Below are 26,744 nucleotides of genomic sequence, written 5' to 3'. Positions count from 1 at the left end.
TGAATGCTACCAGGAAAGCTTTGGTGACAAGTTAGAGGGTACACACTTGGACATTGCCACCACAGACATTTATGTAGCACCAGAAGGAGTGGTGGCCGAGGTTCATTTGACTAAAGAGCAGGAAGTGTGGTTTAGGATGTGGTGTGATGGCGTGCCTCATGTCTCTTTAGCTCTGCACCCAGGTCATGAAGCACGTGAACTTGGAGGTGTGTTAAAACGCTCCCTGAATCTACAGGATTGGCAGCCTTTGGCAACCCCTAACCTTTTTTATTCACCCACAGGTAGCACTTATCGCATATTCAACCACTCCACGGATGTGGGCACACTGGAGCATGTTCAGTTAGACAGACACCATGGCAGGGAAAAAACAGACCATCCACTGGCAGCTGCTGTTGTGGAAAAAATGCCTTCCACTCTCTGGGCAGAGGGGCCCACAGATGTAGGCCTGATTAAATGTTCCCCTGTTACATTTCAGTTAACCACCGACCAACCAATATGGAAACCCCAATACCCTCACAAACCAGCAACAGAATTAGGCATTAAAGATACAGTGGAAGGCCTCTGGAACTCAGTTGTTTTAGAATCCGCACATTCCTCTTCATGGAACACACCCATTTTGCCAATGGAGAAAAAAGGGACAGGTACATGGCGCATAGCACATGATTTATGGGCCATAAATGCAGCTTTGGCCACCCCTACCGCCATTATAAAATTACAATAAACCTATTCTACATACTGGTTTCATTTAAACTGTCATAATGAAGATCATCCATGTCAAAAAATTTTAAAACTCTGCTGGGAAAAGGAGAAAAAGAAATCAAATTATTTTGGTTGGACAGTAGATGAGATTTTTTTTATTTATTTATTTATTTCAGACAATGATTTCAGACAATGACAAACAACAGTAAATAAATAAATAAATTTCAGAAATGCTTATAACAAACAAACAATATAACAAATATCCAAATACCATACAAAGAAGTGTTTGATAAAAATTAAATTAAATTAAATTTCCAGTTCCAAATAAATCAAATTAACTTAAACATAAATAGAAACTAGATTATAAAGGATTTTGAATTATCTCAACTCAACGCATCTCAACAAGTACAACCTTCCACAGGAGCTGCTGGTCATCTTCTACCCTGTCATAATTCCTGTCTTTGTCCATTTCAGTGTGGTTTGTCTCATCCACAAAACAGGACAGTTTCAGCTTGCAACAATCAAACAGTGAAGGTTAGAGCTGACCTTCCCTCCATCCAAGACTTACACAGCGTCAGGAAAAGGGCAGCTCTCTGCCGACCCCACACACCCTGCACATAATATTTGTTAAAACCAGCCGCCACAAAGGCAGTTTCTTACCCCAAGCTGTTTCTCTGATAAACACTTGACTTGATCCCACATTATCTTCTCTTGTATATATATATAAATATATTCACATCACATTTAAAAGATATTTTATTATTTCCATTTATTATACAAAAACTAAACTATTTACTGAGAGGAAAGAGTGCCAGAGTCAAATTCCTTGTTTTTGTGCACAAACTTGGCAATAAAGCTGTTTCTGATTCTAAATTATTATGGTTCATCAGGACCTCAAATTGGCGTTTGATTCATTGTTCCAGATTTAAGTTTTAAAACGGGTAAAAGACCAAGTGATGGAGTCTTGATATACAGGAAAGATCTTGGGAATCGTACTAGCTTTGGGACGGATTGAGGAAGTCCATCCGTTAAGAAGTTTAGTTTGCTCTGATTGTAGTTCATTATTATATTCTTTGAAAGACAACCAGCCCTTTTATTAGAAATTCAACAATTACTGTACAGTATTCAAGCAATGAGATAAAAGTTACTTTAATATGGATACCTTTGTGTGTAGGAATAAAAGTAAATGAGCTGGCAGAAAAATACGCAAAATAATGTATAAAAAACAGTAAAATTGATACAATGGTACCATTCAGTAAAAACGAATTGAGATCAGTAATTAAACAAAATGTCAAGGGAAGATGGCAGAAACAGTGGAAAGAAGAAAGAACTGGCATTTGGCTTTATAGCATTCAAATAAAAGTTGGCATAATAAGGAAAACAGGATAAAATATAAAAGATGAAACAATAGATTACGCTTTGGTCATATAGGATAAACCAATACATTATTTAAATTAGGGAAACATGCTACAGGGAAATGTGACTTTGGTTTTCATGAAGAATCAGTGGAATATATTTTACTGTTTTGCACCAAATATGCAGTAGAAAGAAGGGAACTGATACGTAATTTACAAGACAAAAAGTTACAACTGAATATTTTGGACAAATACTATAGTTTGGAATTTAATTCTTTTTTGTCAATATACCTTAAAAAGTTAACCCGGATAACATCGTTTTTTTTAAATAAAAATATGTATTTTATAAATACATGTAGCATTTTACAGACTCTATTCCAGTTGGTGGCAGTAATGCACCAAAACTTTGCTTGCCAATCGCCATTAAAACAAGAAGAAGAAGAAGCCGTAGAAGCCCAAGCAGAAGAAGCAAAAAGAAAAAGAAAAAGAATGGAGCCAACGGTTGAAAAGCTTGAGACCAGGGTCAGTACTGTGTAAGGTCGATAGGTTAATGCAGAATGTTTGAGACTATGTATTCCGGGGAAGTCGATCTGGGTCGCGGTTACGCTAAAGGCGGACTGTTTTAGCGCGGAATTTAAGCAACAAAACCAAAAAGGAATGATTTTTTTTTTTTTTGTTGCATAAACTGGTATGTGAATGGTTCAGAATGGAAACAGGGGTATGACATAATGAGGATGGTATGGATTTGGATGGGTGGACACCAGTACGTAGTGGGAAAGGTAGATTACATACATGGCAGAGGCAAGATAGAGGTGGGAGAATGTTTGAAAGCCAGAGAAATAAACGGGAATTGGAAGGAAGCAATTCGGAGAAACGAGACGAAAGAGGAGATTCCGAAGAAATTCCAAAAAGTTTCATTTGTGCCGCTATCATTTTAAAATTGTTAATCAAAGTTATCCGGGGTCACTAAAGGTCATCAAACATGCCTGTATGTATGTGTGAAAGGGCAGCAAAGTTCAGCCTAGATGCAGGCCTATCATTTGTTCAACATGATTCTTCCATTGGCATTGCTTGAAGAAGGTGGGGGGGCTGGTTGACCTTTGGCGACCTCTGGAAGCTTTCATTAATATCTTCAAAATGACAGTGGCACAAATGAAAAATGTTGCTGCATAAATCGGTACAAAAGTAGCACAAACATTTGACACCTTTGTTTAATTTGAAGAAGGTGGGGGGGGGGGGGGGGGGGGGGGGGGGCAGCTTCACTCATCTGTTATAGAAGAATTGATAGGAAAAATTTAGTATGTCTTGATGATGGAATGGGGAAGAATAATTAATGTAATAATAGGAGCATAATGAGTTATTGATTTAACACTGGTATCAAACTTATTGGCTGGTGTCTGTGAGAGGACTTAGATAAAAACAACAGTTGGTAATGATTAATGCCATTAAAATCATAACTGAATTAACATAAAATAAGCGTATAAAAGTAAATAAGAAATTGAACTTTAATAAGGCAGACTGGATTACATGCAGATATTTAAATCAATAGAAGTTAGAAAAATAGACATTAAAAAGGATTTAAATAATATAAATGTGTGTGTTTGTAAATCAGTTATTGAATCTGCACAAAATTCAATAAAGGAGGAAGACAGCAAAATGTACCATGGTGGCCAAGTAAATGTGCTGAGGTAATAAAGTTAAGAAATAAAGCATTTAAAGTTCTTCAAAGTAATCCAGTTCATTGTAATTGAGTATAAAAGAAATCAAGCAATGTCAAAGAAAGTCATTAAGAATGCTAAAAGAATTTTGGAAAAGTTTGGAGAAGTTTTGAAAAGAATGAATCATATTTGAAAACAATATGGATATTGAATATTAAAAATAGGTAACAGCTATAATAGAAGATGGAGAAAAAGCTGAAATACTAGCTAAAACATTTAATAAAATTCAGTTCAAGTAATGGTGATGAAGGAAGGAAAGGTAGGGAAGTCACAAAACTGATATACAAAGATTTATTACAGAATACTTAAGGAACAAAACTTAATGAATGAACCATTTACAAAAGCAGAGGTAAACTTTGCACTCAGGAAAATAAAATACAACACCCGGTAAATATCAGATCTGGTACATAATGACAGAAAATCTCAATGAAACAGCTAAAGACATAATTAAGTCATACAATGAAGTCTGGGAGGAGGGAGAGAGCTGGAAGGAGTCAGCCATTGTTCCAATAGCCAAACCAGGAAAAGATAACACAAAACCAGAAATTGATAGACCTATTCCTTTAACATCAAATACTGTATATGTAAAATAGTGGAAAAGATAATTAGTATTATATCAACATTTTATTTAAATATTAAAGGGTATGTATCTAAATATCAAATTGGTTTTTGAAAAGGAAGATATACAGTACTAATGACCAAAGATTGTTTAGAGCATGAAATCAGGAGAGCACAAGTAAATAAAGTATAGTTACTGAATTGTTTGATATTGAGATATTGAGCGTATGACATGATGTGGGTTGAAGTATTGCTAAATAAATTTTATTACATAGAGCTATTCAAGTCAGAATTGGTCAAGAGGTGTCAAGAAAATGGAACTCTTCAAGGAAGTATTATATGTCCATTATTGTTTTTTCCTTAAGGATAAATTAAATGGGTTCACTTTTTGCAGATGGAGCCATATGGAAAAGGGTTAGAAAAACAGTTTACTGTAAAGAAAATACAAACTGAGATTATTAGATTAGAGAAATTAGGGTTTCAGTGGGCACTTAATTTCTCAGTTGAAAAACAAAGTATAGTGTTTACACAGAAAAAAAAGGGAGAGAATAATATAATCAAGACTGAGAATAAGTAAAATGTACAAACGTTTTAGGAATATGGTTTGATGAAAAAATCATATAGTGTATATAGAGGAAGTGATAGATAAATGTAAGAAATGTTAAATATGAGATGTTTGGCAGGCAGTGGTTGGGGAGCAGATAGGGGAGCTTTAAATTGTATTAACACACGACTGATTAGGTCACATATGGATTATGGAAGTCTAATTGTTCAACAGCAAAGAAACATCTGAAATATTTTCTTTGATCAACTACAGTCAGCAGAGTAGGTAGGTACAGGTCCTGACTAGTTTCTGGTCCAATTGGCAGGGTTAGTCTGGGTCCACTGTTTGCACCTTCACTCGTTTTATTATTAGCCACAATAGCTGTTAATTCCTTTACAACTAAAGAGAGAAATAATAGAGGTCGCGCTGGTCCTTTCTTCGTGTCACAATAAATCAAAACATTTAGATAGATGTATAAAAAAACTCTTCTTTTACTCACCCCTGTTACCCTGGTTTGGGTAAGTGGATGTACATCTCAAGCATCTCCATTCATAGGACGACGCACATGCAAACACCAAGGGGCGTGGGGAGGTGCCCATGGTCCTCTGAAATTTTTCCAACCCTGCACCTGTGCTGGTTTGGCAGAGAATGGAAGTATGGTTGTGGCCTGGGGGGGTTTCTGACATGAATTTGGTTTTGCTTGACCTATCAAAGCTATTTAAAGTATTCTCTTTTAACACAAGATGAATGGAGTCTCAATAAGAGTTCACCTTGTTGCTACAGTACGTCATCCTAAATTATTTGATAACAAGTCATATCTAGGGACTCCAATGGAGTACACTGTAAGCTTGGTCCAAATTAGGGTTTCTGCCTCATGGCCAAAAAAGTCATGGCTACTTTAGCAGGAGTGGAGGCAGATTACAGAACTCCCTTTCTGTTCTTTGAAACTCTAGAATCCACCAGTAAACATGCAGTCTAATAGTTCTAGAAGTCAAGTGCTGTGGTGGGAACTTATTGAACAATAAGATATCTAATGTAAGAAGAAGCTTAGTCATTTTTTATTATAATTACTTTTAAATCCTATAGTTTTTCACAAAGTGCTAATGATAACAGCAATAAACTGGAGAAATATGATCTTGCAACTAACAATAGAATTTAATCAGCATTATAAATCAGCTAGAGATCTTTTAGATTTTCTACAGGATATCGATAATAAAGAATTACAAAGGTGCAGGCTTATTTAATGAATTGGTCCTTGTCAAACAGACACTGCAGTTCTATAGATCAATAGATTACATTTGTCTTTAGAGATATAATGTGTTTATTACTGTTTTTGTCATTTTAGTTCTTGAAGTCAGAGGCTGATCTGGAATACATTGAGAGGCGGCTGAAGCTGGATTTCATCAACAGTGCAGCAGTCAGCGGATGCTCTGCTGAGGTGGTAACTCACAGCTTTCATTTCTCCCAACAGCTACTGCCTGTACTAGTTGGTCCAGCTCTCTGTTTACGAAACACTAAGTAGCTGTTGTTAACCGGTTCTAAACACATTTTCTTCACTTCTGGCTGACAGTTATTATAAGAGGTACAACGACTTTTTCAATCCCAATACGATACCGATATTGCAGCTTTGGGTATTGGCTGATACTGATACGATATCAGCACAAATCCTACATACTTTTATTATGTATGATTGTATTGTCAACAATAATAGGTATGAGAACGGCTGATCCATTTACTATTAACCAGTGGGTTACATAAACTATAAACTATTAGAATTAGAAGACCCTGAGAAAACCTCAATAAATCTAATAAGAACAAATCATACTTTTAAAGTGCAACATAACATTTCAAGGTCACCTCAGTATAAATAAAATAAACATATCACTCTACTAACAAGAGCAAAAATAGTCAGTTAACTAAATTGATGGGTACCTTTCCTACTGCTTCATCTCCACTTTCTGCAGTCCGAGCATGATGTATGTGTTTCAGCATGCTCCTCTGCTCGTCAATGATAATTGACCCTGTGCTAAAGAGCATCTCGCTCTCAACACCCGTGCAGTGAGCACAGAGGAATTTAGCTGCTGTTGCTGCAAGGGTGGGGAGATGAGCTTGGTTGGCTCTGCAGTTATGTAAACGATTGTTCTTATGTTCAATAGAAGCCTCACTGAGGTAGCTCTCCATTTCAATAATTGGCCCAAGGTTAAGCACCACCGAAGGACCTGTTGCAGTTCTGTGCCACCACAGGAAAACTTTTGCATGACAAGTTTTTCACTCAGTTGCAACATCTTTTTCAGACTTTAACGAAAAGTACAGCCACACCCCTGACATCGCTCTTACTACAGTAGTGTAGTGTCTGCTTCTCTGCTAGCAGAGGCTGTGATCACGTTGGCTCTGCGTGCGGAATATAAGCTCTGCTGGATAGAAATCCTGGAGTGGACTAAATAATGGAGCGGAATGCTGGAGCTGAGTGCTTCTATCAGCAAGGTTATATTGGAGATTTTAGATGCAGGGCGAAATCAGATATTCGTATTTTGGCTATTATCAAACCAATTTCCAATATCAATATTGGATCGGAACATCCCTAGTAATTACCAGTTTTGTTGGAAAAGAGGAATGTAGAGCACAGTAATAACTGGGGTTTTTGAACACCCTCTGTACAAACAACTGCATTAACAAGTACCATTAAAAGCATGACACACTGAAGCAGGTAATACAGAGGTATAGTAGATCATATTCTCAATTCTAATTCAAATGTTGTCCTACCCTCCGTTTGGTTAATGTATAGGCCAGTGCCCCATACCGACTCAAAAATGTTAACTTACGATGTCAAACCAGTCTCTGTCTATAAGTGTTTTTGGGTTTTCAATATAATGGGACATTGTGCTTGGAAAATATCCTCACTGAACTACACTGTATATTTGCAGACTTCTGAAGACTTACAGTTTATGTTCCAGTAGAAGGAAATATAGGCACTAATCTGTATTCACAGATTTTCATTAGGCTTCAGAGATCCTGCAGAGTGCAAATTGTATCTGAAGTGGACTTAAAGACTCAAATATGTCACCTAACTGTTGTGATAATTGTAATGTCTATATTATTTAACATTTCATTAAATAATAATTTGGTCTGTTAGGTGTTGTCCTGTGAATACCAGCCCAATTTGGTGGTGGTATTAGGACAATAGAGAAAAGGGTGAATCAAGCGTTGGCATTACTGAACAGCAAAACTCTGCACACACATGGAATAAGAATTTATTAACAAAAATTATTCAACTACAAGTTAAGGATATTCCAATTAACAAACTCTTTACTATACTAGTGCTGGAGAAAACCCCTCGCCTCTCCTGATGGATCTTTTATTCTGGAAGCAAGACTGGTAGTAAAAGAATCACAGAAAAATTAAATGTAATCCTTTAAAATCTATTGGATCAGAAAAAAGTATATTAACAGATTGTATGCATACAGTGACCTTTTTCGCTCCACTGAACACAGTCAGCTTCTTCAAAGCCATAAAGGATAAAGAGTAGAGTCAACACAGTATCTTATACAAGCATGCAATAAACAGGAACTGATAACAGAAACCCTCAATACCAAGGACATTCAGCGCTTCCTGAGATAGCCCTGGCTCCCCACATTCCTTGGCAACAACTCCTTGCATGGTCACAACCTTGGATCGAGTTGAGACAAACATCTGGTTTAAGAGCAGATTGGCAAACCCGAGCCATTAATAAGAACTAATAACTATTAAACACAATAAACATTCGTTCGTCGTCTTCCGCTTATCCAGGACCGGGTCGCGGGGGCAGCAGACTCAGCAGAGACGCCCAGACGTCCCTCTCTCCAGACACCTCCTCCAGCTCCTCCAGGGGGAGCCCAAGGCGTTCCCAGGCCAGCCGAGAGACATAGTCCCTCCAGCGTGTCCTGGGCCGTCCCCTGGGCCTCCTCCTGGTGGGACGTGCCTGGAACACCTCCCGAGGAAGGCGTCCAGGAGGCATCCGGTATAGATAACAGGATATCGACAATAAACATATGAATGATTAAAAAAAAATTCCCACACTAGAACAATCCAACTAAAACTACAAAGTAAAATGAAGCGCATTTCAGTGTAGCGGGCTGTTACTCTAAAAATTGACACTGCTGCGCTGAAATTTAGGCCAATGCGCTAATTTTTTCTGATCATATTGGACCTTTGAGTGACATCTGGGTTCCCTCCGTGTGGCTGAGTCTGTTCCTGCTTCCTTTTACCCTGTGGTCTGGCTAATGGTAAAGTTTTCTAAAATCATGTCAGCTTCGAAGAGTGGGTATAAAATTATGCACTATTACCATTTAGTGTTATCCATGTTTGAGAACCAAAGCTTATCTTGAGGAACCTATAAATGAGGTTAAGTTAGTCTTAGAAATAACTTAACAACAATAAACGAAAACACCTTGAAACCGTCAATCACAGTGCAAGCACTTGAGTAGCTGGGTTTTCTCAACACAAGCAAAGCAAACCTCTTGAAAGCAATAGTATTTTGATTATTTCATTCTACACTAATTTTCTTTGCCCAAACACCACCTCTTTTGAAGAAAAGATGCGCTAGAGCGACTAGTTGAGGTGCACAGTTGTCCTAGTCCGGTCCAGCGTCGTTGCGGGCTGAACAACGGCATATTGCGTCTGCTTTGGTGGCCGCGATGCGAGATACCTCTGCCAGATTTTTGTCACTTTGGATCCAAGGAATCTTCTAAGTAGTAGTCTTATACTCGCCAGCGAGTTTAAAGACATTCAGGTGACGAGCGTACCTGCCTGCTAGCTGCAGTCTGCATCCATATAGAGGGGAAGTGGAAGTAGGTAAAGTGTTTTTGTTGAGGGATTCCAGCTCTGACTCCTTTTCCTGGCATGCTAGAACGTAGGTTAGTGTTTATTTAAAGGTGCAGAGAGGTTCATACCGGCCTTTGATTGTGTAAAGTTCATTGATGTTCCATCTATGTTTTAATCCATGGCTGGGGCCCAATATAGCAAAGTCAAGATATCAAATTCTTTATTAATCCTAAAAGGAAAGCAATCTGTTTTACAGGTCCTTTGACTGAAGACACTCGGTTTCTGTATGACAGTCTCATGAAGATGATGCTCAGGGTTCTCCATAATGTTCTTCATTTTATGAAGAATCCTTCCTCGCAAAATAATCTCCAGAGGTTGCAGAGGAGTCCCCAGAACCTAGTCAGCCTTCTTTATCAGTTTGTTGAGCTTTTTTAAGTCTCTGGCTCTGATGCTGCTTCCCCTGCAGATGATGGCAGAAGAGATCACACTCTCCACAACAGACTTATAGAAGATATCCAGCAACTTGCTGCAAACACCATAGGTCCTAAGCTTCCTCAAGAAGTACAGTCTGCTGTCCCGTCTTGTAGATTGCTTCACAGTTGCATCTCCACTCCAGTCAATGGTACCGGAATGGGGGGCATCACCCCCACCCCCACTTTACGGCCCTACCGGACCGGGATCTGGTCCCACAAGATATTCACGTGGGTGGACAGGATTGTGCTGAGAGGCTGTGACAGATCTCTGTCTCTCTTCCTTTTGGCGTTCTCGCTGTCTAGAGACGTTTTGTGCCTCTTGCAACCGGACAGCATCCTTAGAAACATGCGCAGCGTGATATACTTGCATGCACAATGAGATCAGAAGCGCAGAAAACACCCCTGTCCAGTTTACATGTTCGCCTCAATGAATATGTAGTACCGGGTGTTTCAGTGCAAAGTTGTCAAATTCTGGGAAGAGTAGATGCAAATATGTTTATATAACACCTGTAGTGTTCTTAAATCAGCAGTTAATAACACTAAAACTGCAATTATTTGCACTGAAACTGCAAATAATTGCATTCATTATTCGTTTGTCATTCATGTGTGTCCCAAAGGCAGCTGCAATTTACAACAGCATCGTGCAGTGTGCACTGATGGCATGTTGCTATGTGGAGAAAATGCAGGCAGATGAAAAGAATAGCAATGACCTTCTCCGTTTGTGTAAAACGGTTTGAAATAATAGAAGAAAAAAATAATCAGGACCTGTGGCAGCCTGTCAGGATCATAGTTTCGTTTTCTGACAATGTTTGTTAATATGAAAAATGAACAAAAAACAGAAGTCCTGCAAAAACTATTTAATGACAAAAACAGAAGACAAAGTTTTTATTTAATTTTTAGTTTTCTTTAGTTTTAATAAGAAAATATTACATCTGACAAATCAGGTTTACATAGGCAATGAAAACACCCGTTTATCATTATTCTACCTGTTTGTGTATCAGTGTAGGCCTAATTATTGCTCTTATAAAAATGTTGTTGGGATTATTTGTGATATATTAATAGCCTATAACATGCAAATACATTAATATTTGATAATTCCAAGACTATATTTGATCTCAGTTCAGTGACGTGCAATGAGGTCCATGGTTGGTGAAGCCCTGAATTCTCTCGAATTGGATGTACAAATATATGAACCCAACATAGAAGCTGATATCTTTTTTTTTTTTTTTAACCATGTCCTGTACGGCAGAGTAATGCTCAATTATTGTCTGTGTGCCAAGAAAAAGCCCAACAGATTTACTTTCATAAGTGGAGCATTACAGATAACTCTTTAAAGCTCTGCTTGATATTTATAAAATAAACTTTATTAGAAACTTGGGGATTATTTCACGTGTTACAGACACAGAGACAGAAACAAAAAGAAAAATAAGAAGCACGAAAGAGAGAGAGGTGGGGCTAAAAGGAAAAGGGGAGAGAAGGAGAAAAGAATGGAGGAGAGAAGAAGGATGAAGAGAATACAAGATAACACCCTGCTTGCTTCAACACCTGCAGAAACATTCATATTAACAGCTTTTTAACCAAATAGTGCACGGTACTTAAGAATGCCAGATGTATTTAGTTGTAAATGCGGATCAATATACAATATACATTTGTGCATCTATTAACACCTGAATCTAAACACCTTTGGGTCTGAGTTTCAGCCCGCTTGTGTATACAAGGTTTCTCCATAAAAAATATGCAATAGCAAGTGTGAGGAGCCACAGACCTGCACCCCTGGACCTGGGACAGATACAAAGGAGATCCGAGCCACATACATCAAAAGTCCCCCCAGAGCACAGGAACCCCAGGAGAACAACCGCCGGGACTACCACAGACCCCCCCAGAGAAGAGCAGGGGAGTCCCAGGGGAACCACCCAGCCGCCACAGTGCAGAAGCCCCAGGTAGCTGCCCACAGGCCACACAGGCAGCCATCTAAGCCCGCCAGATCCAGCCATGGACCCAGAGACCCGAGACCCTGGGATATATCACTCCCCAAGCAGAGGCCAGACAGAGCTCAGGGGTCCAGGCCCCGGCAAGCAGCTACAGTGAGTGAGCCGGAACACACCAAAGCACCCAGCCCCGGACACCGAGAACCACAAATGCACTAGTGGGCAGAGACACCACCAGCAGGTAGTGTGCGGGAAGGAAATAGGCCCCACATTTGATGGGGGGACTTAAACTGATCCAGGAGAGGGAGCAGTACAAGACCCAACATGACACAAAAACAGGCACACACAGTCACAATCACACATCCCCACCCTCATGCGTACACATAAAAACACTCACACCCACGCACGCAACGTAAACATCAATGGACGTCGTACTCTCACTCACACTCCCCATACATACTCCATACTCCCAGGTCCCAGCCCCCGGACACAGGAGGTGGTCCCCTTAATTTGTGGGGCGAAGACAGTCAGACCGCCCCTGCACCCAAACCTGGGCTGGGCTGGGCTGGGATAGCCTGGGCTGGTGCCTGAACCTGAGCGACCCTGGCCCAGACCCCGACCCCCTCTCCGACCCCAGTCCCCAACGACCCCTATCCTCATCCGGAGAAGGTGCCGAGTTCAAAAGAGGAGTCTACATGGTCCAAACTAGCCTGACAACCAGAGCCGCCACAGGATGAAACAGTCCCAACCCCCCAATGAATTTTTATCCTAACCCCGTGAGGCCCCCACCCCCAATGACCCCTAAGATGAATTTCCCCACAGGGAAACCTCGCCCAACCAGTACACAGATATCCTGACATCCTGGGCCCCACAACACAGCGTGCTGCGACAGCAGAGCAAGGGCCCCGCGCAACCGTTACACAACACATCACCTCCACTGCAACGATAGCCCAGGGATAGCCCAGGGAGTAACATTATCCAGCTCAGCTCTACCATCGCCGCTCAGAAGATCCAAATGGCAGTGACCCCACATCCAGGAAAAGGACATAACCCCCCAATTCCGTTCAATTCAATTTATTTATATAGCGCCAATTTACAACACATGTTGTCTCAAGGCACTTCACAAAAGTCAGGTACATACAGAGGTTGGACAATGTAACTGAAACACCTGTCATTTTAGTGTGGGAGGTTTCATGGCCAAATTGGACCAGACTGGTATCCAGTTTTCATTGATTGCACATTGCACCAGTAAGAGCAGAGTGTGAAGGTTCAATTAGCAGGGTAAGAGCACAGTTCACATGTTTATTAGTGGATGGGGCTGAAATAATGTTATAAACTGACTGCGGCAATATGTTCAGCATTGATCCCTGATAATGTATACTACATTTGAAGTGGATCCGATGATCTATGAGGGAGATAGAACAGTTAAAATGTCCTAGGTGGCGCTGTTGATCCAAATTCCAATGTAATGTAATAGAGCTGTTTAGGGGCTGACAAAGATCAAGGATATTCAGTTTGGAGTGAATCAGACCACGCATGTGTAATTTAGAGCCAAACGTATGGCAGTGGCGTGACATCAGAATTTGCCACGGCATCATAGCCACACCCTCCAGCCAAACCAGTCAATACTAGACACTAACTTAGACGATCATGTTATCTTTCACTTCAGACAGTTTCATGTTGATTAGGTTGAGGGGATCAAACATGGACCACACTAAGTGAAACATTACACTTCCTGTTCTCAGGGGGTGGGGCTTTGGTGATGTCAGCATCTGATCAGTGAATATTGTTCAGGCCTAGAGGCAGATCAATCCCAGAAGGTTTCATGTGTCTGTGACTTTCCTTGTAGGAGCTTTATCAGTTTTGTCTTTTATGGCGAAAAGTCATATTTTGAGGCGTGGCCATGCCAACGCGCTTTTATGTATCAAAAAGCTTTTGATAACTTTTGATCCCCATTGCCTTAAGAGTATACTGAGTGATTTTCACGTCTCTAAGTGAAAAGTTGTAGGAGGAGTTCGCTCAGATATGCGGGCTAGAAACGGCCAAAACAGGGTCAAAATTGCAACTTCAATCCAAAATGGGCGACTTCCTGTGGGGTTTGGACCAATGCTCCAAGATACTTTTTTGTAGGTCCTGAGAAGATACATATGTGTACGGAATTTCAGATTTCTTGGTCAAACTATGGCTTAGGGCTGATTTTTTATTTATTTTCTAGGGGGCGCTGTGGACGAATTAGGCCACGCCCACCAAATATGTCATCAGATCTCTGTTGGGAACTGGACTAGGATCAATCACATTGAATTTGGTGCAGATCAGATGATCTATGTGGAAATTAGAGCCAAACGTATGGTCATGGCTGATGTATGATGGAGCTAGATCATTAAGGGCTTTATATGTGAGGAGGACAATTTTAAATTATATTCTGGATTTTACAGGGAGCCAATGAAGGGAAGCTCAAGTATGAGAAATATGAAAATATGATCTCTCTTTTTAATTTTCATCAGAACTCTTGCTGCAGCATTTTGAATAAGCTGAAGGCTTTTAACTGCATTGTGTGGACATCCTGATAGTAAAGAGTTACAATAGTCCAGCCTTGAAATAACAAATGCATGGACTAGTTTTTCAGCGTCACTCCTGGATAGGATATTTCTAATTTTGGCAATGTTCTGGAGGTAAAAGAAGGAAATCCTAGAAACCTGTTTAATATGGGATTTAAATTACATGTCCTGGTCAAAAATAACACCAAGGTTTTTTACTTTATTACCGGAGGTCAATTTAATGCCATCCAGGTTAAGTGATTGACTAAGCAGTTTCTTTTTTAAAGACTCTGGTCCAAAGAGGACAACTTCTGTCTTGTCTGAATTTAGAAGCATAACATTTAAAGTCATCCAAGTTTTTATGTCTTCAAGACATGCTTGTAGTCTATCTGACTGGTTGGGCTCATCAGGATTTATGGATAAGTAAAGCTGAGTATCATCAGCGTAACAGTGAAAATTTATCCTATGCTGCCTGATAATGTTACCTATCGGAAGCATATATATGGTAAAGAGAATTGGCCCAAGTACTGAACCCTGTGGTACTCCACAATTAACCCTGGAGTTTAAAGATGATTTATCATTTACATGAACAAACTGGAATCTGTCAGACAAATAAGATCTAAACCAGCCTAGCGCTGTTCCCCTGATCCCTACAGAATATTCCAGCCTTTCTAAGAGAATATTGTGATCGACTGTATCAAATGCAGCACTGAGATCTAACAGGACAAGTACAGACACAAGTCCATTATCTGAGGCCATAAGAATATCATTAGTGACTTTCAGCAGAGCTGTTTCAGTGCTATGATGAGCTCTGAAGCTTGAGTGAAACTCTTCGAACAGCTCATTGCTGTGTAAATGCTCACACATTTGATTAGCAACTATTTTCTCAATATTAGATAATAATGGAAGATTGGATATAGGTCTGTAATTTTTCAAGTCATCTCGATCAAGCTACGGTTTCTTAAGTAAAGGTTTAATTACAGCTCCCTTAATAGGTTGTAGTAAATGTCCATTTACTAAGGATAGATTAATCATATCTAAAATGGGGCTGGTAATCAGAGGGAACACTTCCTTAAATAATTTGGTCGGGATTGGGTCTTACATACAAGTTGGAGGTTTAGATGAAGCTAATATTTCTGATAACGTAGGAAGCTCCACAGGATCAAAACAGTTCAAACACAGATCAAGTTCTACAGTTACTTCCAATGTTGTCTCACATGCTGAGGATGAAGTAATCATCTTCGGGAGTATGTCAAAGATTTTATTTTTAATAAAATAAATTTTATTTAAGAAGAATCCCATAAAGTCGTAACTGCTGAGAGCTAAGGGGATGGATGGCTCAACAGAGCTATGACTCTGTGTAAGTTTAGCAACTGTACTAAAGAGAAACGTAGGATTATTCTTGTTCTCTTCTATTAATGTTGAGAAATAAGCTGTTCTGGCTTGGCGAAGTGTCTTTTTATACAACAGTAGGCTATTTTTCCAAATTAAGTAGGAATCCTCTAGGTGTGTAGAGCGCCATTTTCTCTCCAATTTTCTAACACTGTGCTTTAAAGTACGCAGCTCTGAATTAAACCACGGAGCCAGCCTCCTATGAATAATTACCTTCTTTTTCAAGGGGGTATTGTCTGATAATGATCTACTATAATGAAATTTTGTTTCAGGTGTGAAGTACTCAGCTAAATTAAACTCAAAGGTCAAAGGTTATAAAAATGGTCAGACAGGACAGGGTTATGAGAAAATATTATGTCTTTACATTCAATGATATATGTCAGCACAAGGTCCAGAGAATGAGTACAAAGGTGGGTAGGTTTGTTAATGTTTCGAGCAAAGCCAATTGGGTCTAAGACAGCATTAAAGGATATATTTAGGCTATCACTTTCAGCGTCAATATGAATGTTAAAATCCCCCACTATAATAACCTTATTTTAATTTAACACTAATTCAGATAAAAGGTCTGAAAACTGATCTAAAAATTGAGAGTAAGGGCCTAGTGGACGGTACAAAATAACAAACAGAAGTGGTTTTAGTGCTTTGCAATTTGGATGAGGAAAACTAAGGATTAAATATTCAAAAGAGTTGTAGCTTTTGATTGGTCTAGGACTAATCAATAAATTGGACTGAAAGATGGTTGCTACTCCTCCTCCTTGCCCAGTATTTCGAGGAATGTGAAAATTTTAATAATTAGTAGGAGTTGACTCATTTATAGTAACATAATCCTCTTGCTGTAGCCAGGTTTCAGTAAGGCAAAATAAATCTATCTGGTTGTCACAAATCAGATCACTAACTAGCAAAGTTAAACTACGACCCTGGTTCCTGATCTGAACCCTGGGTTGTCAGAGTTTTGGAGAACTAATACATTTGTCCAGATTCCTAAAAAGAAGAACTGCTCCATCCATAGTGGGATGGATGCTGTCTCTCAGATCAGACCAGGTTTTCCCCAGAATGTACGCCAATTATCAATGTAGCCCACATTGTTTTCTGGACACCACCTAGACAGCCAGCGGTTGAATGACAACATGCGGCTAAACATGTCATCACTGATCAGATCGAGGAGGGGACCAGATAAAATCTGAGTCTGACATTATTTTGGCAAACTTACACACCGAAGCAAAACTAACTTTGGTGACCTCTGATTGACGTAAACGGGTGTCATTACCACCAGCGTGAATAATAATCTTACTGTATTTACGCTTATCCTTAGCCAGCAGTTTCAGGTAGGATTTGATGTCGCCCGTTCTGGCCCCTGGTAGACATTTGATTATGGTTGCTGGTGTCTCTAGTGCCACGTTTCTGACTATGGAGCTTCCAATTACCAGAGTTGGCTTTTCAGCGGGTGTGTCGCTGAGCGGGAAAAATCTGATAGAAACGCAGACAGGTGGGCTGGGATCAAGGACTATGCTTTCTACGTACCGTCACCCAGCCAACCTGAGGCCCCGGCTGCACGGGCTCTGCTGAAGGAGTGCTACGGGGAGCTACCCTCGGTGGCTCTCCGGGCCTCCAATTCCGACACCTTTGCCTCCAAAGCTACAAAAATGCTACATTTATTACACGTACCATTATCACTAAAGGAGGCAGAGGAGTAATTTTACTAACTTAACTAACACTAAGCTAGCGACACCTTACCACTACTTGAAAAATCGTGTAAGACACGGAGAGTCCCCAAATGTTAAATCCAGCAACAGAAAGTATGTGTTATAACGTGCTTATGTATTAGAACAAGTAAGAGATATCACATTAGAGGGAAATCAGATCAAACGAGAGAGCCTTCACACACCAAACAACCCACCGAGTGCAACAGTGAAAACAGGAAGTGACGAATACACCTTACCACGCCGTCACCCTGCCTTCTCCCCCTGCCTTCTCCCCCCACCCCACACGCTGCAGCCCCTCCACGCCACCCTCTAGTCCGCCACCTCGCTGCCTCCCTGGACACGAAAGCCAGCAGAGCAGCACACCACCCAACCATCCGGCCAGCGCCAGCAGCCCCAGCCTGTCAGTTCATTACCGGGAAACTTGTACAGTGCTTTGAATGTCATGTTACTGAAAAGCGCTATATAAATAAATTTACCTTATCTTACCTTACCTTATCAGCCGGGTAATCAGGCTGGGCAGGCCAAGTGCTCAAGGCCGAGCACAACCTGCCAGCCTCCCCAGTGCAGGCATAAGACATGCTCCACCGCCCCGACCGCCAACCGCGGCTCGGCACCCGGCCAGGGGTCAGAGCCCCAGAAGGAAGCATTAGAGGAAGGCCACCACAGCAAGATGTGCTTAATCGGATACCGGTCTGGGGAACGGGCGGGCCAGTCCATAGCTTCAATGTCTTCGTCTTGCAGGAACTGCTGACACACTCCAGCCACATGAGGTCTAGCATTGTTCTGCATTAGGAGGAACCCAGGGCCAACCGCACCAGCATATGGTCTCACAAGGGGTGAGGATCTCATCTCGGTATCTAATGGCAGTCAAGCTACCTCTGGCGAGCACATGGAGGGTCGAACGGCCCTCCAAAGAAATGCCATTCCACACCATTACTGTCCCATTGCCAAACCGGTCATGCTGAAGGATGTTGCAGGCAGCAGATCGCTCTCCACGGTGTCTCCAGACTCTGTCACGTCTGTCACATGTGCTCAATGTGAACCTGCTTTCATCTGTGAAGAACACAGGGCACCAGTGGCGAATTTGCCAATCCTGGTGTTCTCTGTCAAATGCCAAGCGTCCTGCACGGTGTTGGGCTGTGAGCACAACCCCATTTGTGGACGTCTGGCTCTCATACTATCCTCATGGAGTCGGTTTCTAACTGTTTGTGCAGACACATGCACGGTTTTGGCCTGCTGGAGGTAATTTTGCAGGGCTCTGGCAGTGCTCCTCTTGTTCCTCCTTGCACAAAGGCAGAGGTAGCGGTCCTGCATCTGGGTTGTTGCCCTCCTACGACCTCCTTCAAGTCTCCTGGTGTACTGGCCTGTCTCCTGGTAGTGCTTCCAGGCTCTGGACACTACGCTGACAGACACAGCAAACCTTCTTGCCACAGCTCGCATTGATGTGCCCCCTGGATGAGCTGCACTACCTGAGCCACTCGTGTGGGTTGTAGTATCCGTCTCATGCTACCATGAGTGTGAAAGCACCACCAACATTCAAAAGTGACCAAAACATCAGCCGGAAAGCATAGGTACTGAGAAGTGGTCTGTGGTCCCCACCTGCAGAACCACTCCTTTTTTGTGTGTCTTGCTAATCGCCAACGATTTCCCCCTGTTGTCTATTCCATTTGCACAACAGCATGTGAAATTGATTGTCAATCAGTGTTGCTTCTTAAGTGGACAGTTCGATTTCACAGACATTTGATTTACTTGGAGTTCTATTGTGTTGTTTAAGAGTTCCCTTTATTTTTTTGAGCAGTGTATTTCCTTACATACTGTAACCCCAGAATCTATGAGAATAGATAGCCTATTAAGATTTGGGCTTCACTGGTTCCTAAAGGCCGAAGAAAAAAATGCAATTTGGGAACCGTTTGTCCTGTTTCAACATCATTTATATACATTTAACATAGTTTCCAAAATACATAGACAGAGAGTGTAAAGGGCTCCTTTTAAAGAGGGAACAGGAGGATGGAGAGTTCTGAGTTAAAGCCCTCTCTGTGTTAAGAACCCAAAAACGGCACACACCAACATAACCCTGTGACGAAACAGAGTATGTGCACCTGAATTCAAGTACGAGGCCACTCAACCTTTTCCCATTCCCCCCCTTGTGTGTCAGCTAAGAAGAAACCTTAGAAAAGTGGCTCATGGGCTGGCATGCAAGTAAAGATGAGCAAGCAGATCGGGGATTCCCGAATTGAATTGTGAGCATCCCTAGTGTGTTGCTGGTTGCTCTTCAGATCCTGGTTGCAAACGTGCTATCATAGCCCCAGCAGCCTTGGTTCTTCTCATTGAATGCTGTGGACTCTGTAGATTGCAGCCAGACCACCATGCTCTTGACGCTCGCAACGCTAAACAAGTAGGTGGTCCCCTGGCGCAGCTGGAAATTGTCTGACTGGACAAGGTGTTTGCTGCTAGTCTCACTACGACCAGCTGATTTGAAACCTATGCTGTCATCATCCAGTGTTATTGCCCTTCTGACCTCTTGCTCAATCAACAACAAATCTTCCTCCTTTAATTAGCTTTCCACTAGAAACACTTTTACTGCTTGTTAATCTATTGCCGTACTGGTCTTTTTAAACTATTTTACTGATTTTAATCTTCCATAATTAAGTTGGAGAAAGCTTTAATTTATGGGGATTTAAATTCAATTTAATTCAATTCAAAAATACTTTATTAATCTCAAAGGGAAATTAAATGTTGTTATAGCTCATATTATGAAGGTTTCCTCAAAGAGCCGTTGTAGATGCTGATGGCTGTGGGCAGGAAGGATCTCCTGTAGCGCTCCGTCTTACAGCAGATCTGAAGAAGCCTCTGTTTGAAGACACTGTTGTTGTAGGACAGTCTCATGAAGAGGATGCTCAGGGTTCTCCATAATGTTCTTCATTTTATGAAGAATCCGTCTTTCCACAATGATCTCCAGAGGTTCCAGAGGAGTCCCCAGAACAGAGCCAGCCTTTTTTATCAGCTTGTTGAGCTTTTTTAAGTCCCTGGCTCTGATCTGGTTCCCCAGCAGATGATGGCAGAAGAGATCACACTCTCCACAACAGACTTATAGAAGATATGCAGCATCTTGCTGCAAACACCAAAGGACCTAAGCTTCCTCAAGAAGTACAGTCTGCTCTGTTCCTTCTTGTAGATGGTTTCACAGTTGCATCTCCACTCTAGTCTGTTGTCCAGGTGAACACCAAGGTATTTATACTCCTCCACCACCTCCACTTCTTCTCCCATGATAGAAATAGTATTGGACTTATTCCTGTTTCTCTTAAAATCTACAATCATCTCCTTTGTTTTAGTCACGTTCAAGATGAGATGATTGTTTCCACACCATGCCACAAAGCGGTCCACCACCTTCCTGTACTCAGCTTCTTGTCCATCTCTGATCCACCCCACGACTGCAGAGTCATCCGAGTATTTCTGCAGATGACAGGAGTCTGTCTTGTACTGGAAGTCTGAGGTGTACACAGTGAAAAGGAATGGTGAGAGTACCATCCCCTGTGGTGCTCCTGTGCTGCTGACTACCTGGTTAGACTCACAACCCTTCAATCTCACAAACTGTGGTCTGTTGGTCAGGTAGTCTTTGATCCAGGAGATTGTTGAGGCCTCCACCTGAGTCTTCTGGAGTTTCTGACAAAGCAAATCAGGTTGGATTGTATTAAATGCACTGGAGAAATCAAAGAACATGATCCTCACAGTGCTGCTGACTTTGTCCAGATGACAGTGGGTTTGTTGAAGCAGGTGTATGATGGCATCTTCAACTCCAACTCCACAGCGATAAGCAAACTGAAGGGGGTCCTGATGGTTTACTGTTTGCTTATTCAGGTGGGCCAACAGGAGTCTCTCTAGGACCTTCATGATGTGAGATGTCAGGGCAACAGTTCTATAGTCATTGAGGACTGATGGGTGAGTTTTCTTTGGTACCGGAACAAGACAGGAGGTCTTCCACAACACCGGAACTTTCTTCTGGGCCAGGCTAAGGTTGAAGAGATGCTGCAGAATCCCACAGAGCTGCTCTGCACAGGCCTTCAGGACTTTAGGGCTGACATGATCTGGACCTGCAGCCTTATTCCTATTCAGTCTCTACAGTTGTCTCTTCACCTGACTTCTTGAGACACACAGGTGGAAGGGGGAAGCAAAGGAAGCATCAGCATCTTCTGATATGGTTGAAGGCAAACATGTAGAAGCAGAAGGGTCTAGGGCTGAGGTGGAAGATAAAAAATGTGAGGTTTTACTGGACAGCTGTGGGTCAAAGGAAGATGGAATGTCTGTTTGGCTGTGAGCAGGAGAGGAGGATGCGAAGCTGGTTTCTGAACTGAACCTATTGAAGAATGTGTTCAGTTCATTGGCTCTGTCCAGACCTCCATCGGTCTGATCATCCTTCTGCTTGAAGCCTGTGATCTTTTTCATCCCTGTCCACACATCTCTGATATTGTTTTGCTGGAGCTTGCTCTCCAGCTTCTTCTTGTACACCTCCTTGCTGTCTCTTATCTTGACTTTAAGTTGCTTCTGTATAATCCTCAATAATTCTCTGTCTCCCTCTCTGAAGGCTCTTTTTGTCTTGTTAAGCATGTCCTTCAGGTCACTAGTGATCCAAGGTTTGTTATTGGGGAAGCATCTCATGGTTCTGGTGGGGATGATGTATAGTCGGTTACACACAGTCATGGCATTGATGTCCTCTCCATGTGGCTGGCACTGTACGTCCCAGTCTGTAACCTCAAAGCAACCTTGCAGAGCTTCTTCAGCTTCCTGTGACCATTTTCTCACAGTCCTCTTTATTACAGGTTGCCTCTGAACAAGGGGCTTATATTTCGAGCAGAGAAAAACAAGATTGTGATCTGATTTGCCTAGAGGAGGTCTTGCTGTAGAGATGTATGAGTCCTTGACATTTGTATAAAACAAATCCAATGTTTTGTTTTCTCTGGTAGAGCAGCTGACAAATTGTTGAAACGTTGGAAGTGTATCAGAGAGTGAAGCATGGTTAAAATCACCAGAAATTGCCACAAAAGCATTGGGGTTTTGTGTCTGTAGCTTAGCAGCAACTGAGCTGATGGCATCACATGCAGTGTCAGCAACAGCGGAAGGTGGAACTGTTGCCAAAATAACACTGGTGAGCTCTCTGGGTAAATAATATGGACAAAAATTTACTGCCAACAGTTCAATATCTGGACTGCAGAGATGACACTTCACAGTAACATGTCTTGGATTACACCATCTGTTTTTCACAAGTACTGCCAGTCCACCTCCTTTACATTTGCCACTCCTCTTTAAATCTCTGTCTGCTCGCATGGTTAAAAAGCCCGACAGAGAGACGCTGGAGTCGGGGATGTGATCCTGTAGCCATGTCTCAGTAAAACACAATACTGCATGCCCGGTACTCTGGCTGGGTCCTTTGTAGGGCTTGGAGTTCGTCCAACTTGTTTCCCAACAATCTCACATTGCCCATCAAAATTGACGGAAGAGATGGTTTGAACTTCCTCCTTCTCTCTCTTCTCTTAGCTCCTGCTCTGCATCCACGGCGTCTCCTTTTCAACTCGTCAGGGATTTGGGGTTGTAGCTGAAGTATTATTTGAACTTTTGAGATATTAATCAGCTGCTCCCGGTTGTAAGAAACAACCCCGTTGCCATGGCAATGCATCATAACAAATGTCCAAAAATAGAAAGTATTAAGAAAAAATCCTCCAAGATGCACAGCATCCGACACTGGAGTGGACAGTCATCCAAAAAAAAATCAACTGTATCCACCACAAGAGGAATAGTTCCCAAAAAAGAATAAATCAGAATCAAAAGTAACAGAGCTACTCCAACCTGCTGCCACCTTGAGCGGCACAATTCTAGAATAAATAAATAAAGTATTTTTGAACATAATTTAATGTAATATTCTTGTTGTAGAACTGTGCTACTCAAGTTGACAGCATGTTGGAGTTGCTCTGTTGCATTAAATCTGATTTATTTGTTTGTTTAAATCTTTTATTTCTCTTTTTCTTGTTGAAACAATGATTTGGCATGGCAGATTATTCCTTCTGGTTTTGATTGCTGTGCAGCCGTAAGGATTTTTGTTGCTACATTTTACAAACTAAACAAGTTGTTAGGATGTGTAGCTACAGCAACAATGAGTTTTTTAGGTTTTGGTTTTTGTTTTACAACCAGAAGCAGCTGATTATCATCTCAAAAGCTCAAATAATACCTTAAAGCTGCAGTAGGGAGTTCTGAGAAAGCTGTGGACTTAGCCTGGAGATTTGAACAAGCACACCTTACAGGTACCTCACAGCTCCTCACCCACAGTGGAGCCTTCCATGAACGTGCAGACTAGTAAGCAGTGCCATAGATGACGGCAGATAAACTGCTAGGGCACATTCACTGGTAGGGATGAAACATCAACGATATGCTTTACATTGACTATGGCCTGGCCAAACTTTAACTACTAACGTAGTCCTTAAATCATTACCACATCGCTGTTAGCAAAGACATCAGCACAGCTTCAGCACAATGGCAATGTTGAGCATGAATGATGGTATGCACTGTGCGGGGGAGGGGTGTGAGTAGTGTGTACTCAAGCTTAATTGACACTGCTTAAACATTCCTTCTGACTCTGATTGGCTATTTCTGACCAGGAGCGGTGTATTTCTGCAAATGGTAAGGACAGAGCAGGAACAAAGAGGAGAGTGGAGGAAGTTCAAACCATCTCTTCAATGTCCACCTCTGATACACGACTCATACGACAAATGCGAAGTCATTTGTTTCTGCAGATGTATGGGCACAAATTCCAATCATAAATATTTTGTTCTTTTTTGTTCTTGTAAATCAGACTGCGTATTTGTGAAAAACGTTTTGTTAAAAAAAAAAAATTTCAGCAGTCATGGCATTGATGTCTTCTCCATGTGGCTGGCACAGTGCATCCCAGTCTGTAGTCTTAAAACAACCCTGCAGTGTCATGTTGGGTTCTGAAGAAGGAGACTAGAGCAGCACAACAGAGAGACAGGAAAGGTTTAAACAAGTTTATTTGAATGAGGTTTTCTAGCAGTGTCGGGACTCTTTAGCCATCTGGCCTCAGGAGTTGGCTCACTATGAGAGACGGTTGTGGTCAGGAAGATGGTTCTGAACGTTGAAGGTTTGAATGCAGGCCTTATTTGTAGATGAATATGTGGATTCTGGGGAGGAGAGAGCAAGCCACGGAGACTGAGGCTGAAAGGTGGGTGTGCTGTGCGAACGGGCTCCTTCTGGTGTTGAATGACAGAGGGTGGACAGGCAGGGCAGGTGAAGCGAGGAGCGATCTTGCAGTCTGGTCTTGAGGATCCTGAGTGATCCTCGGGCTGAGGTAAATTCATTGAAGTATTTACCACTTGGCAGGAGGCTGAGCCACAGTGGGTCTTCCAGGATTATTGATTAACTAATACTTTTCAAAAATTATATTTACAAATCATTAATAAACATAATTAAGAAAATAATTTCTTAATCAAAAATCATTACTTATGAATAGAAATCAGAGATGCCCTCTGTTGTTGTGATTATGGGCTCAAAATCCTAATAATTACAATTAGTAAATTATCATTAATAATTGATAATTATTAACCATAAACCACGCTAAATTTCACTGTTTAATCAACCGCTTCACCGAAGGTGGGTGAACTTTGACCTTATTTTGACAGATAAATCACTCTCGCTCAAAATAAACAAAAACCCTTATCCTTATCTATGTGAACATTTATTAAATTAACAGCCCTGATACACTGTGCTATTCTGATTCAATAATCTTCACCTAATCAAGTATGCAAAGTTCTGTACAAAAAGGGGTAAAATAACTAACCAAACAAAAATAAAACAACATTGAGTGTCTATGAAAGTCACACTAGCAGTTTATGGGCAAAAATGGTAATGGAACAAAGCTTTTGGAGTGGCCTCCACCAGTCATAAAACCCCCAAAGTGGGAGCTCAGTGAAACACAAAGGGTCATAAAACTTTTAGGTGGAAAAATACTAAGGGCCTGATCTTCAAAGATCCCAAATAGCACATGCTAATTTGCTTGTACTATAAATAAATTGCACATGCAATAAGTGGGCGTGTTAAGTACAATCTTCAAAGATTGCACGTGCAATGGATATTAGGTGCAAAACAGGTGCAGACGCCCCCAATTTAAATTCAATTCAGTTTTATTTATATAGTGCCAATTCACAACACATGTCGTCTCAAGGCACTTCACCAAAGTCAGGTACATATATTCCAATTAATCCTAACCATTGAACAGTGCAGTCAGATTCAGTTATTTATTCAAATTGGATAAAAAGTTTTTCTGTCTAAGGAAACCCAGAAGATTGCATCCAGTCAGTGACTTGCAGCATTCCCTCCTCCTGGATGAGCATGTAGAGACAGTGGACAGTCACTGGCGTTGACTTTGCAGCAATCCCTCATACTGAGCATGCATGTAGCGACAGTGGAGAGGAAAAACTCCCTTTTAACAGGAAGAAACCTCCAGCAGAACCAGCCTCAGTGTGAGCCGCCATCTGCCACAACCGACTGGGGGTTTGAGAGAACAGAGCAGAGACACAAAGAGAACAAAGAAGCACTGATCCAGGAGTCCTTTCTATGGGAAGGAAAAGTAAATGTTAATGGATGTAGGTCCTTTGGTCAGTTCACCTAGAAAGAAAGAACAGATAAACTCTGAGCCAGTTTTCAAGGTTAGAATCTGAAAGAAAGAACATAGAGTTAGTCACAGTAAAAGTTCAGTCAATCGCCATGTCTAGGAGAGAGAAAGGGTTAAACACTGAAAGACAGGGCCATGTGGATCATCGGTAGAGGGTGAGCATTAAGTTGTTGCCAGCAGAAGCTTGGATGATGCCCCTCTCCAGAAAGGTGTCACAGGTAGACACAGAGTCAGGCCAGGTGTAGCTTCTAGGAAGAGAAAAGAGAGAGAACATAAAGTTAAAATTGAAATAACAGCAAATAATGCAGAATTAGAGAGTATTGTGAGAATGTAGCGAAGAGAGTGAAAGTGGTCATTATGTCC

The 26,744-nt window shown here is 41.4% G+C and overlaps 1 protein-coding gene across 1 annotated transcript in view; it reads left to right on the top strand.

Moving 5' to 3' along the window:
• The first annotated feature begins 2,450 nt into the window (after positions 1-2,450).
• The window catches only part of ska2 (spindle and kinetochore associated complex subunit 2), a 44,451-nt gene continuing 20,157 nt past the window's right edge, over positions 2,451-26,744 (top strand). Inside the window, exons 1-2 of the mRNA XM_047380084.1 lie at positions 2,451-2,576; positions 6,220-6,312. Coding sequence (XP_047236040.1) covers positions 2,544-2,576; positions 6,220-6,312 — 126 coding nt within the window. The 5' untranslated portion in view covers positions 2,451-2,543. The remainder of the gene's footprint in view (positions 2,577-6,219; positions 6,313-26,744) is intronic.

This window comes from Girardinichthys multiradiatus, chromosome 11, assembly GCF_021462225.1.
Source record: "Girardinichthys multiradiatus isolate DD_20200921_A chromosome 11, DD_fGirMul_XY1, whole genome shotgun sequence".
NCBI classification, from domain to species: domain Eukaryota; kingdom Metazoa; phylum Chordata; class Actinopteri; order Cyprinodontiformes; family Goodeidae; genus Girardinichthys; species Girardinichthys multiradiatus.
Note: the sequence above shows the minus strand (reverse complement) of the source record. Positions and strands in the feature narration are given on the sequence as shown.